Source organism: Carassius gibelio, chromosome A5, assembly GCF_023724105.1.
Source record: "Carassius gibelio isolate Cgi1373 ecotype wild population from Czech Republic chromosome A5, carGib1.2-hapl.c, whole genome shotgun sequence".
In the NCBI taxonomy this organism is placed as follows: domain Eukaryota; kingdom Metazoa; phylum Chordata; class Actinopteri; order Cypriniformes; family Cyprinidae; genus Carassius; species Carassius gibelio.
In genome coordinates this window covers 38092412-38107719 of record NC_068375.1, presented here as the reverse complement: position 1 = coordinate 38107719, position 15308 = coordinate 38092412, and the positions used below count along the sequence as shown (strand labels likewise).

At 36.9% G+C, this 15308-nt stretch overlaps 1 protein-coding gene across 1 annotated transcript; it reads right to left on the bottom strand.

Moving 5' to 3' along the window:
- Positions 1-269: 269 nt before the first annotated feature.
- LOC128014873 (14-3-3 protein gamma-1) lies at positions 270-14770 on the bottom strand. The gene is made up of 2 exons (XM_052598565.1): positions 14544-14770; positions 270-2786 (listed from the first exon to the last, which is right to left on the bottom strand). Exons 1-2 carry the CDS (start codon positions 14628-14630, stop codon positions 2130-2132), a joined length of 744 nt encoding a protein of 247 aa, XP_052454525.1. The 5' UTR covers positions 14631-14770; the 3' UTR covers positions 270-2129.
- Positions 14771-15308: the final 538 nt, after the last annotated feature.

The following is a 15308-nucleotide window of genomic DNA, read 5'->3' as shown; positions in this document are numbered from 1 at the left end:
GAGCTTTACAATAAAGCAGATCCGTTGGCTCTAACTGTGTGGCAGATTTTAGCACTTAGCAAAGCTTTAGGAGAGACAGCCTTCAGCCATCTAGGAGATGGCACAGGATGGCACTTAATGGGAGGGGAAACATGAGCTCAAACAATGTTGTTCACTATTATCTGACTTCTAGTGCCATTGGACTTGCACTTATTAATAATAGTCCAGCATGCTTTCTCTGATGATATCAACAGGAAATGACTCAGTCATGTACTTGGACAGCACTGAAATGGTGGTTAGAAGAGCACATTCATTTTTTATTTTTTTATTATCATTATTATTATCATTGTTTCTTTTGTGCAACCACTACTCGACTTACATTTAAGATACCATTAGACGAAAAAAAAAAAACAGAAATAATAAGAATAGGTTCCCTGTTCTTACATAAACATTCTGAGGAGAAAAAAAACTAATATTACAGCACATCTCAAATATCTCACAGTAGAATTTGACAGAATAAAGCACAGAAAAGGAATTTTAAGAACTACATTAATTGTTTCACAATGTAATCATAATTTACCATGACAAAAAAACACCAGAAGTGGTGATTTCTCTCTCTCTTTCTTTTACCCTTCCTTTTTTTGTTTATTAAAAACCAAATACAAGAATCGCATGTCACTAGAGCAACATCCATAACAGATTAATTCATGGTAAACACACACTTTTGGTATAGCGTACTTCAGCAAGGAAAGAATAATACAAGGAAAAAAATAATAATAAGAGATTGAAACAATCCAATATAAAGTAATAAATAGAAAATAATCAGATTCAACACTTGTCATTTCATGTTCATAGGAATACATAACATCTGCAGTTTTTAAAGTTAATAAAGTCAAGCTATGGTATATAAATACATCACCAGCATGCACAATATTGTATTATGAAGAATATTGGAGCTGTAGTTGTCCTACACTGAGAAACCATCGGTGCATTTCATGGGAATAATAATAATAATAAAAAACAACCAAAGCAATTTTATGCCTGTGCACTGTCAAATATGTAAAAAAAAAATTATTTGAATAACAAAAAATAACCTATTGTACCAATATTAAGTGAGTGTATCAAACCAAGTGACTAGGCATTGCTTTTCTGCTAAGCATTGGGCATTTTAGTTTTTTTCTTTCTTTTTGTGAATTTCATTTCTTGCCTCATTTGTTTTTGTTGTTGTTGTTGTTGTTGTTGTTTTTTCTCTATAATGTTTAGAACAACTCTTCAGTACATTAAAAATCAAATCAAATTATTTTTTTGTACAGTGTGGGTCAGGCTTGATAATTTTTCAAAAAGTATCCATAATAATAGTGATAATAAAAATGATTGGAAAAAAGTTTTAGCTTTGGATTGAAAAGGCAATATATTTACTAAGGAAGTCATAATTGTTATTTACCTAATCAACATTACTGTAATACAGTAGTTTTGTGTAGTTTCGAGGTGAGATGCATACTAACGATGTGTATCATAAATGGCACAGATAACCAGTTTGACATGAATGACTTTCAAACATTAGTGGGTGCCATTCAGTACCCTATAAACGTATATCAGACAAAAACACACCGTTTACGCCCAGTGCAGCCTACTTTTGCGAGGTGAGAACATTTCAAGTTTTCACTTATTTTTTTTAAGCCCACTCTTGTCGCTTTAAAGTACTCTTTACTCACAATGTAAATGAATATAAGCAGCTCCACTTCATATATCACTACACGATCAGTACTTATTGGTTTAGTGTAACCTTTCAGCCATTTAGAAACGACTGACGTACTGACAAGCTTCTTCCTCAAAGTGTTGAGTCAACGTTCCAGAACGAGAAGTTTAATTTATTCTTTTTAAGCTACTTCTTAATTATATATTTTTTGGATATACCGTTCTTTATAACTAGCATATTTCTCTCAATTGTAATTTTGTGGATAATAAAGAAAACTGCGCTGCTTTGCAATCAGCAAACATGGCTGACACAGTTCCATCATATGCTCCCTTTTGTGAATTTTTCATGTAACTTATACTTTTTTTAGTTTTTCTTTGTTGTGTGAGCACGCGTGTTTTATGTTACGGCTGAGAGGAAAAGGGTCTCAAAGATTTTCTCTTTTCTTCAGCGTTTAATTGTTGGCTTCGCCTCCCTCGTCGTCTTGTTGGTCACTCGTCCAGAGCGTCAAGTTGTCTCGCAGGAGCTGCATGATGAGCGTGGAGTCTTTGTAGGAGTCCTCGTTCAGGGTGTCCAGTTCGGCGATCGCGTCGTCGAAAGCCGTCTTGGCCAGATGGCAGGCCTGCTCAGGTGCGTTCTGGATCTCGTAGTAGAAGACGGAGTAATTGAGCGCCAGACCCAGACGGATGGGGTGCGTAGGCTGCATGTGCTCTTTGCTGATCTCATGGGCCTCGCTGTAGGACTTCTCAGAAGACTCCACCACCGTGGCTTTCTTTTCACCTGTGGCCACCTCCGCCAGGTAACGGTAGTAGTCGCCCTTCATTTTTAGGTAGAAGACCTTGCTCTCGTGCTGGGTGTCGTTGCAGTTCTTGATCAGGAAGTTGTCGAGGAGGTTGAGCACATCTTGGCATACGGCCTCCAGCTCTTTCTCGATTTTTTCACGGTAAGCGCGGACCATTTCGATTTTCTTCTCGTTGCCGTCGGCGGAGGTCTTCTGCTCGATGCTGGAGATGACGCGCCAGGAGGAGCGGCGTGCACCCACCACGTTCTTGTAGGCCACAGAGAGCAGGTTCCTCTCTTCGTTTGATAGGGCCTCGTTCAACTCTGTTACCTAAAAGAAAGAGAAGGGGTGGAGAGGTTACTTTAATAAGGATGGGTTTTGGCACAAATTACACGAATCAAGTCTGATCCACAAGCTTTCGATTCAATTTCCGATTCAATATCAGTTATTTTGGATATATATCAGGTACAGTACATGCCAAATTTGTACTACATTTCTATATTATTAAAGGTTAAAATTAACTGATTTGTATAGATATGCTTAAATTGCATACAAATTTGTTTTTCAGAAATATAAAAATGTAAATGGTGGCTGTCTTAAAATTTTATTTATTCAAACATTAATTAATGTTTCAAATTAAATATTCAAATTAATTAAACATCACAGAATTAAATTGTATATTTAATATGGTGTATATATTTAGCAAAAGAGTACATTTTTCTAGCTAACTAACGAGTTTTTCTGAAGTAAAAGTGACGTTACATGACATTGTTTACAATCTGTTATATTGATGTCTTTGTGCGGTTGCTTGAATATTGTAATAAAATGTGCAGATTTTTTGTTAATTTCAGTAACAAACATAGACTGTAAAAAAATATGGACGTAGTGTCCGTGACGTCACCCATGAACTCCTAATTTGCGGTTTTGAAGCCTAAAGTGTGTAGAGCGGGCCGTCGCCATCTTGGCAGTGCGTCACCGCGCGACTCTCATGGATAATCGAAAATGGGCAAAAAGGCGGGAGCTGATTGCTGAAGCCACGCCCACCTAGCGCAACGGCATTGTCAGCAGCGGCAATCCACCTGTCACTCAAGTGCCCTTAATTATGCAGAACTTTAAGTCTTAATATAATTTAAACGGATGAGTTTAAAAAACATTCACCCCCCTCACAGTTGTCATGAAGGGCAAAATTAGCAATATAGACCAAAATCATTTTTTGAACCAGGCTGTAAACATGTTTTTTTCTGCTGTAAAGTTGGGCATTTTAACATGGGGAGTCTATGGGACTGACTCCCTTTTGCAGTCAGCCTCAAGCGGCCAGTCGATGAATTGCAGTTTTAGTCACTTCCTTATTGGCCTCAAGAGAGAGAGCGGGAGGTTAAGGTCGGTAACAAAGCACAAAGCTTATTGTGATTTACTAGATGGGAAGCATGCTACAAATTTTAGGATAAATTAACTTCCAGAATTAATTGAGAATAAACTTCATCTTCTCTTTCCTAATGTTGGGATCAGAAGGAAGTTGATGCAAGATGTTTTTATTCAGCAACATTGCATTAAATTGATCGAAAGTGACAGTAAAGACATTTGTAATGTTACAAAAAAAATTCAGTACTTTTGAACTTTCATTCATCCAATAATGCATCACTGTTTTCACAAAAATATTAAACCGCCAAAAAAATTTCAACATCGATAACCAATGTTAATATTTGAGCACATAATAATTAATGATGACTGAGCACCAAATCAGAATAGATCATGGTTTGCCCTCAGAAATAAATTACATTTTCAAAAATATTAAAATAGAAATCATAATTGATCAAATAAATGCAGCCTTGGTAAGCAGAAAAAAATCTTAAATCTTAATTATTCCAAACTTTTGACTGGTTGTGTGCACTAGGCAGACACTTTTAGCCACGTCAAAGCATTATATTCTGCAGTTTTTAATCTCTTTAGAATTACAATTGTTTTGTGAACCATTGGTAATTACCATTACCATTTGTCCAATACACTTCAGTTTAAAATGATGGCGCAGTGCAGTTCTTGTTTTATGAAATTATATTGTTTTCTCTACCGTTTTGTACAGGAAGGAAAACCTGCTATACTGCAGTATGCATTTTGATGACGTCTGCTTAAAGAATTGCTTGCAAACCAAAAAAGCACACTAACTTGACGTTTACAGCATCATTTAGTTACAAAGCTGTTTATGCAGCAGTAGGGTCACTGATAATCCTTCTTCATTTGCATGGGTCACTAATGAAAATCATGGGGATGATGATCTTTCTACACTAATCTGTGTCTACTTCATCCTTTTCTATGTACTTTAAATTTGAATGGATGAAAGTTTAAGGATGTGTCATTTAAGTACAGATAACAGCATAGATGTGTTGTATATGGTAGTACACAGCATCCTTTTGGGAGTCATTTGAGTGAACCGTTCAAGTAGGCTTCAATGTGGTGATATGCCAAATGCCTAGTTATGGACACGGCATCTTCCTTGTAAATTTTTTGACCAGCACATGTACCACATGTCCTAGTGTAGGCTGGAGTGTAGTAAATCTATTTCTAGTAGACTGGCAGTGTTTCAAAATGAAAGATCTGTTTGCTTTTGTTTAGAAACACATTGCAACCTGAACTGCTTGTTGTTTACAGTGATATCTTGAAAAGTGAGCCTACACATTGCTAACCAAAATTTGGGCGAATGAAAGCATCGCAGCACATCGTTGCAGAGATGCTTTGATTTAAAGGGGGGGTGAAATGCTATTTCATGCATACTGAGTTTTTTACACTGTTAAAGAGTTGGATTCCCATGCTAAACATGGACAAAGTTTCAAAAATTAAGTTGTACGTTTGAAGGAGTATTTCTGTTCCAAAAATACTCCTTCCGGTTTGTCACAAGTTTCGGAAAGTTTTTTTCGAGTATGGCTCTGTGTGACGTTAGATGGAGCGGAATTTCCTTATATGGGTCCTGAGACACTTCTGCCGGAAGAGCGCGCGCTCCTGTATAGCAGAGCAATGAGTGAGAGAGCACAACAGACTTCACTGATCAGAGCGAGAGCGTCGCGGAATGTCACAAAAGAAGTGTGTTTTTGGTTGCCAGGGCAAGACAACCCTGCACAGATTACCAAAAAAAAACAGCATTAAGGGACCAGTGGATGGAGTTTATTTTTACAGAGCATCAACGGAGTTGTGCAAGTGTTTTTGTTTGTTCCCTGCATTTCGAAGATGCTTGTTCACAAGGCCCAGTTTGGTCCAAATCCAGACAGATTTGCGTATCATTTATTTCTTAAGAATGATGCAATCCCAAGGAAAAATGGTCACGATCGTGTTGGAACCGCAGGCGGTGAGTAAAACTGCTTCAAATATCTCTACCTCCTTGTTAGTGTGTCCGCCTCCCATGCGGAGACCCGGGTTCGAGCCCCACTCGGAGCGAGTCGTTGCTGCTGCTGCTCTCGTTCAGTTTCAGCCTCTGGATCTGATTCTGGCTCATAAATAAACGGCTGAATCTGACTGTAAGCCATGGTTTGTTTTGGATGATGGGTTTTCCCTCACAGTAATGTCACAGCTTCCAAACGCTCTCAACGCAAAAGCCTACTGGCGCTCGTGATTCTTTAGCTCCGCCCACACGTCACGCCTCCAGCCGGTCGTGTTTTTCCGGGAAAAATCGGTACAGACTATCTTTTTCTCTTATGAATATAATAAAACTAAAGACTTTTTGGATTTATGAAGGATGCAGTACTACTCTATATGTACTCAAGATTAACAGGAGATTGAGTGAAAACGAGCATTTCACCCCCCCTTTAACAGCCTGGTAGTGGGAGGATGAGCTGGTGCCTACAGATCTTTTTCTCTTCTACTACCTTTCACAAGCAATTTACTGCATCCTTTTGAAAAGCTTCATGATTTACTGAATTTTTTGCTGTATCTTTCACTTTCTGCGTCATCGTCAACCAAATTTCTCGCACAACCATATAGTATGCCGATGCATCATGCTCAAATTTAATACAGAAAATGGCTGATGATAAAACGAGCACTCGTCAACAAAGCAGGCTTTATGTTGCTATTATTTGGAACCCATTTAATTTGACTTAAAATATTTACTTGAAATTCCCAGAGATTAAGTTATTATTTCAATAATTTAACAACACATGCTCATGGTTCGCTTTTGACTGAAGTATTTTACTTTTTTGTTTTTTTTATTTTTCACTTAATCAGAATGGTACAAAACTTGCCGGTTTTGGCACTTGCTATGTGAACACACACACATTCAAGCATTAAAGGTTTATGACAGTTTAAGTTACTAATTTTATTTTCAGGTTTCTGCTCAAAAGTGGTGAAGAGGTAATAAAAGGATAATAACTATTGCAGAAATATTATTTAAGACCTTAAAATTCCCTAAGAATACAAAATATTAATAAAAAAAAAAAAATATTATATTAACTAAGTGTTCCTGTAGCTCAATCGGTAGATCATTGCGTTATCAAGCGCAAGGTTGAGGGTTCGATTACCCGGAAACACATGATAGGTAAAAAATTGATAGCCTGAATGCACTGTAAGTCGCTTTGGATAAAAGCGTCTGTTAAATGCATAAATCTAATTTTAAATTTTAACTATAATATAGTAAATTCAAAATAATTTTATATAAATTGAAATACACTTGTCTTATTGAATCCACAGTTCTTGGAAATTTGGAACTAGTTATAAAACGAAACTGGTTCTCAATACCCGGTCCTAAGTAACTATAATTATATTCTCTGATTCCGATATCCATCATATACAGTAAGAGACACAAATGTTCAAAGCCATGTTTAGAATTCGGTTTTGTTAAATATGACCTCACTCATGAACAAACAAACACACAACCTGTTTCCTGCATCAGACTCGGAATAATTTACAGAATTATGGATCAATTATTCCACAACCTCCTTCCTTCATCTCAAGCACAACAGCCATTAAACACCCTGAGATTGAAGAAGTCAGTCGCTGGATCGTTGTGTAACACATTTACTGGTGTTGCAGACATAGTTTAGGTTGCATACAGAAGTTACCATTTACAAACTGCCTTTAACCTCTTCCACACATAACCTCCCACCCAGACAGCGGGAGGGGAGTAAAGAGCAATCTTCATACTGTAGAAACAAGGCAGTCGTTTTTGTTTGGACGCAGTTGACTATCTCTGCTGCTGCCATGGCAACAGCATTGGTGTCCATGCTTCTTGCGTGTGTGTGTGTGTGTGTATGATGCACATGCAAGCTTGTGGGTGGATGTGTCGAGCTGTTTTACGCTGTCACACATGGATTTACATTTACATTCAATGATTTAGCCGAAGCTTTTATCCAAAGCAACTTACAAATGAGGAATACAAAAAGCAAGCAGACCAACAAGAGAGTAACAGTAGTATACAAGTCTAGCACAGTACACACAGCAAGCTTTTTTTTTTGTGAATAAGAAAAATGAACAGAATAGAATAGGTAAGTGCTATTATTGATTAGTCAAGTGTTGACAAAAAATAACAATGCTTCAATCAGGATTTTTGGAGCTGATTACCATTTGTTGATCATGATCTGCCGATACGATCACCTATACCGATCTTTTTTGAAGCTTCCTTTCATCATGTAGATTAGGGATTCACCGATTTATCGGCCGCCGATATTTATCGGCCGATTTTTCCTCAATTTACAACCATATACATAACTGCTATATAAGGGAAAAGGCCGATATAACAGACCAGTGGTTTATTAATGAACTGCGTGAAGGCACTGAGCTGTATAATGTCTGTTGCACAATCCTAGCGCTGCTTTCCGCATTTTAATGCTAATCAAATAACAAATAATGCACACTATTCTTGACTAAATATCTTTTGTAACTTTCATAAGTGTAGAGGACCTCATCTGAATGATGACCAAAACTTTACAGATGTTTTATTAAAGTCTATTGCATCCATTTTCACTCCAAAAAAAGAAATAACCATAAGCGCTTAACAAAGCACAGCATTAAACTCTCTCTCTACGTTGCATTATCACCACCATACAGGGAATACACAAAATGCTTATTACTGCTAAGAGTAAACAAATATATACAGATCTCATGACTTTTCATGGGGTTCCTTCATAAACTGACACACTTTAAATCCGAAGAACTGCATGCTTTCATTACTCCAATAGCTCTGTAGACTAGAAAACACGTCAAAATAAGAGTCTTGTCTTAGTAAAGGAGATCTAATACATATTTAAACTTACAAAAAATATTAAACTGTATACAAAAACAAATTAGAAGATGAATCATCATAAAGTCTGTTACAATTAAGAATTAATATGCATTTAGTTTATACAGTCAAGTACTATTTTACCTTTAACTTTATTTCTTTACCTGAAAACTGTTAAACTTCCATAAAAAGCACTGTTTAATATGTATCTTTGTTTTGTTGTATTTATGTAGGTCTGCTGAATGTTAAATGAATCCGATCCAAGTTCAGTAGAAATTATTTGATGATGCAGCAATAAAACTGCTAGTATAATTTAATGTAGTATTTTGAACTAAGCTGATTTAAAACATAAGAATACAATCTATTTTGCCAAAATGCCAAGTAATAGAGGAAGTGACAAATATCTGTATCGATATTGTAATCAACTAATAAGCGTATGTTAAAATCAGTATCAGCAGTATCAGCATTATCTCACCTTAATGTTTGATCATGCTGTGCATTTTTGCTTTCACAATCATGCAATTGCTGCATAATAGCTAGCACACAGCACAAGCCTGATTTCATGAGCTCAAGGAGAGTGCAGAATGGTTTAAACACTAAGACTTATTGTATTGCATGTCAGAAATATTAATATATAAGACACACTGTAACACAAAACAATTCAAATGTCACTTCCAGTGTAGATATTGTTGATTTATAATAGGATCAATCAAATTTTGTTTCATCACTTATGTCTGGTAGCGTAACTGATTTATGGGTCTAGAAAAACAAAACATGGTTGAAATGCAAATAAATCCAATTGTGTTATTTTCTTGCTTTAATAATATGTGCTGTACTACTACATAAAGGTCATCTGATGACATAAGCACATTTCTGTACAGTTTGCACATATGTTCATCAGTGGTTGGATATGCAGTCGGGTTTGATTAATGAAGATGGACTGCACTTATGTCTTTTCTTCCTGGTGGAGTCCATTAACCTTTTCATTTCTCCATCCTGTCCTTTCCTCTCCTCTTGATCTCACTAAAGTAAGCTCATATCCTTAACAATAAGTGAAACTGACTTTGTTTCCTGTTAAATATCCTGTTTCACTCAGTAATATATCACATTATGGAATTAAATTAGTTGTGAATGTCATTAGATGTCGACTTTAAAGGATTCTGCCAATAAATAAACATCCTGTCATCATTTACCCATTCTAATGATGTCTGAAAACAAAAGGAAGGATTATGTACGAGTCAAATCTGGCAGCTTCACAAGATGCATGTCTACAGTTTGTGTTTTTTGCATTAGACAACCACAAGTCACTGTTGTAACAATGAGTCAGAGGCGTTCGGATCCATGTGCAGAATTTTATTAAGAGAGTGGTCATACAGGCAGAAATCAGGAACGGCATCAGGTGTGTTAGGGATATCCAGAATCATTAACGGTAACAAGCGGAGATCAGGGCAGGCAGCAGAGAATCAGAGTCGGTAACACAATCCAAGATCAGACAAGGGAAAAGGCTCGGAAATGCTAGACAGGCTAAACAAGACTTCGCAGTGAGTGAGAGCGATTGTGCTGCTTTTATGTGTGCGTAATTGAGGTGCAGGTGTGGCAAGGAAATTGGCTGATGAATGAGGTGCAGGTGTGGCACGGTGATTGTGATGCAGTGACTCATGGGGAATTTAGTTCGCGTGTGGTGCAACAGTATGAGAGGTGCTAGTGTCCAAGTGACATCTGGTGGTTGATGGGTGGAATGGTCCTGAGTGGAGTGCCCTCTACTGAAGTTAATGGGCACTCCATCTAATGATCGTGACAACTGTGGTTGTATATAAAAAAAAAAAACTTGGACAATATAGAAACATGACACTTTTTGTGATCTGCAGGAAAAAAAATCACGTTTCAAACATGAGTCAGTATGTTACAAGAGTCAGTGACACACAATGCTGAATGATTCATAATGGTTTTACTGGAAGGCAAATCTCAAACTACTCGTAGTACATTGTTGGCGTGCGGCTTTGGATATATAAATCGTACACAACCTATTCTAGCACAAGCATGGTAAAGCACTTGATTATTTGGCCTAATTAGAAACAGATGCATTGGGCAGTATTGCACAACAGTGCAATGATACAGCTCTCATAATGTGTTAATTCTGTCTGTGAGCCCTTTGTAGTCTCAGGGCACTTGCAGTTTGGGTTGCATCATAAGACTCCAATGGAGCCTCCAGCTATTGCAGCAGCGAATGTTTGACGACTTTTAGCCCTAGCTGTAGATTACGACAAACACAAAAGGGCGAAGAAAGACATTAGATGAGGCAGGAAGTAAGAAAAAAAAAGTTTATGACAATCAAAATCTAGATAACGTGACTTTTAGTGTTTTTTTTTTTTTTTACAGATACAGTGAAATAATATAGTGGTCATACCGCCTACTCCTATTTTTATTATATTCGTCAAAAGTAGAAAGGTGATTTAAATTGATCATAATAAAAGGAGAGAATCATGAGCTGTATTAGACAGATTTGACTGACAGGGCGCTATTGTTAAACCCGACTAGTGCTATGGTGTCATCGCTAGCACAAAGAGGCTCTTTCTGCCTCTTCTACAAGATGACAGTATTTTAAAGCTGCTCATAATTCAGCTGCACATTTAAAATTTCATGTTAACAATTAGTATATTGTCTGAGAACAGCATTTCGTTATTGTGCTACTTTCTATGTAGCTAAAAGGCATTCAGGTATTTTGATCTGTGGAAAGTTCAAATGTGTGAAAGAAACACATTTCAATAATTTATTTTATGTCAGCAATTAAATCTGAGAACATAAAAGTGCAGTGCACTGCATCCTGCAATACTTCAGTTTGATGAAAAGCATTGCTTCAAATCAAAGGTAGCTGTAAAAATGCACAGAAATGAAGTACCCATAGACTGAAGGTTTTCTGTAGTGAAAGTGAAGCAGGAAGAAGAATGGATGGATGAGTGGAGGATGGGATGATGTTATAAGGCGGATGAAGGGGATTCTTGCTTAAAGTAACTCATTGTTATATAACCATCAAGTGATTGCAGATGTGCTTTTTTTTCTTTTTTTAATGTTTTTGCAGCTGCAGGCTTCTAAAAATAAAATGCATAAAAGCTTTATGACCATGCCGCTATAAAAAAAAAACATGAGTTGTCTTAAAGCAATGTCTATGGTGATGCCTGATGAAAGACAGCGGATGGAGGTGGATGTGGGTTCAACGCTGTCGATTCATGACGGATAATTCAGAGAATAAACACAAAAATGTATAATCATTTAAAAATGGAACGCCTCAAGAATTGTAGTTAATTTATTGAAATATTACCTTAAAATCTCAGGGGTTCAATTATATAATGTACATCTAAGGTGTTAGGCTTTTTTTTTTTTACAACATGCATGAGCATTAACAGGAGCAGCATGTATCCATGCATACATACTGTACATGCATGCATGCATAAATATTTTCTAGGTAAAGCATGACTAAATATTTTGTAAAGGAATTTGCTTTATTAGCATTTTTCATATCAGTTTTGATTATGGTTTAAAATCACTCTGGACCCCTGATGAACACACACCCCTGAGCTGCTCAGGGACCTTCAAGCTAGCTGAGCTTTCTGGTCGGCTGAGGAGTAAATCAATTCCTCTGTCCTCCAGTGTGTCTCAAAAAGAGACAATGTCGAGTAAGTTGCATGAATTCCTCTGCATGCATAAGCACACTGGATGACACCAAATAGAAAAAGTTTAAGTTAGTCACTTAGTTAGTCAAGCTTGTTTCTGCCACTGAATAGATAATAAAAAAGGTAATTGCAACTTTTTAGCTCACAATTCTGAGTTTTTTTTTTTGCAATTGTGAGCTAAAAAGTCCTAATTGCATGATAAAGTTGCAATTGCATTTGCTAGTTTATAATTCACAATTCTAAGAAAAAAAGTCTGTTAGTATACTGTTTTGGGTATTATAATGTTAGTATAAAATTGTAATAAAATGCACATTTTTACTTTATAAAGAGGAAAACAATCCTGTGTATAGTTGACATTTGAGGCTTAATACTATTGAAAAGAACTTAAAAAAAATCAGTTAGTGTTAGGTTGATCCATGCCATTACCGGTCAGAATTATTTATTGGTATAGCCCAGATAAAAGCAAACAAAAGATGATGGAGATCTGGGGGAGATATTCATTATATAATTAATTGAAATACACAGGAGTAGAAACTATATCTCAAGCTCCTTGTCTCCGAATGATTTTTTTGTTGTTGGTAGAAACCATTATATGAAACACACTTATGGCAGACCGGTGTATCAGAGGCAGTGTGCAATACACCTTAACATTTCCTCTAAGTAACTACTCATCTATCCAAAGCAGATGTCAATTAGACTAATAAGACAGTATTTTTCAGTAATGGACAGCATCAAGACTTGATGAGGTGCTAAATGGAAATGCACTTTCTTATTTATTTAAATGGTTGCAAGGAGTTCATTACACCAAATCAAAACTTGACAAACCAATAGCCATAGATGTTTAATAGCTTAAACTAAATGTTATGAACATACTTTAATATGCTGTTGCGTAACTTTTTAGAAGTGTGAAAATGGTATGTAGTCGTCACTCTGTTAAATTATTGGCTCTAGTCCGATTTTAATGATTTTATAACATACTAATTAACAGGTTGTTCTTTTAAAAGCTAAATAAATGTTTGGTTTTTCACACATTACATTTACGGGGACTAGACGTAATGCTAAAAAAAAATTAGATTTTATTTAGATTTTATGATTGAATTGATAACTGATTTCTTCATTTTATTTGTCACTCCTAGTTCTCCATACTGTATTAAGTCACTACCAGGTGTTTTCTTAAATGTTTTATTTTATTGTGCCAGAAAAAGGAGACATGCAAAACTTTCATAACAGGAGGGAGAATATAACCATGAAACCTGATTTTTAAAACACTGGTTTTAAAAATGTGATGCAAACTACTGCCTCCTTGCATTATGGCCCTATCAACTTTCAATGCAAACCTACGCCCTTGAGAGAGAGAGAGAGAGAGAGAGAGAGAGAGAGAGGGATAAAGGCTGATGGATCGGATGAAATGGTGCATTACAGACACTGCACCTTGGCACACGTTGCGACACGCCTAGCGCGAGCGAAACTGCAAGCCACATGCGTAAAACCCACATGCCATCGCTTTGATTTGGACGTCTTCAAACGCGAATCGATGGACGCACGCAGCTGTCAGCGCATGCATACACTGCATAAGAGTTCAGTATGAACCTGGCGTAACTGGTTCGGTTCGCCACGTAATAAGACAAAGAAAAGCGTTTATTTCTGTATTTGCATCATTAACCCGCATTATTATGGCACGGTTTCAGATTCCCGCACCGGGGAAGAAGGCTCCGAGTCTTCATAGCGTAGGCTACAGTGGGTTTTTAATCAAAACTGTTAAAATTAGCCTACGTGCATGTGCAATATTAAAGTGTCACTCTGTGGTCATGTTGTCCAGTTCTGTCGGATCTCAGAAAGGCACCGCCCAAAGATCCACTGCTAGTTCTGGATTCACATTCAACGTAACATTTCACTCCAGTTTATGAATGACGGACAGTGACACGTAATATTCCGAAATAAGCTTCGTCATCATTTGGATGACAGGACCGTGCACCTGTCAGTCGATACGGATCAACTTATATGGGCCTTTTAAAATGAAGAACGTGCACTCCAATCGATTCGATATAAAAATCTTTAAAAATATTCGATCGCGAAAATGAGCGGAATTTCTATCGATTATATTATATCACTAGAATTTCGCATGCAATGTTACCAATAACGTGGTGGTAACTATCATAATAGCTAAGTCATACATGCATTTTGCGTGTGCATGATAATGAAGCAAGTTGCACTTACCGATTTCATGGCAGCAGCCATATCGTCATACCTCTCAGCCTGCTCGGCCAGTCTGGCTTTCTGAACCAGCTGCTCGCGGTCGACCATGTTTAAACAGCGGTTAATTCAGGAGCTCTGTATGGGTGGTCGAGGAGGTGTATTTGGTGAATATGCAGTGGGACGCACGCGCGCGCGAGCTCGTCTGGCCGCTGCAGCTGCTCTCTGCTGTCTGCGCGTGCCCGTGCAAGACGCCCCTCACCTCCCGTACACTTTCACTGGATTGCGTCAACAGCGTCATGACGTAAAAAATCACAAACGTAGACTTGCCGAATCATCCCCAGAATAACTACTTGCAAAACGTAAAATATATCGACATGGATGGTTCTCTTTGTAAAAGTCATCCTAAGAATTTGTTTATATTTGTAGAGTAGGCCTACAGCAATCCTTGAGACAGTGTTGTCTTTTTAAATAACTTAATTGAAACCGCATGCATTTTGCAAAATGTAAATTTTTAATTGGAATTTAAATATTTGACTTATTTATTTTACTAAATGTAGGCTATTGTACACTAGGTTCAAAAAGAGCTGCAATTAGGATCTTAATTTTATGACTCGCTAAAACCTCAATATTTAATCCCAATTACTGTACATTTAAGAATAAAATCGTGTATTCTTTAAAAGTCTTTGATTTTATTGGCAAGACTAATACGGTTCTTTTTTTAAATGTATAATTTTTATTTCTATTCTCCATGTGATTTGCACTTTTCTCAGGCAAACAAAAATATTA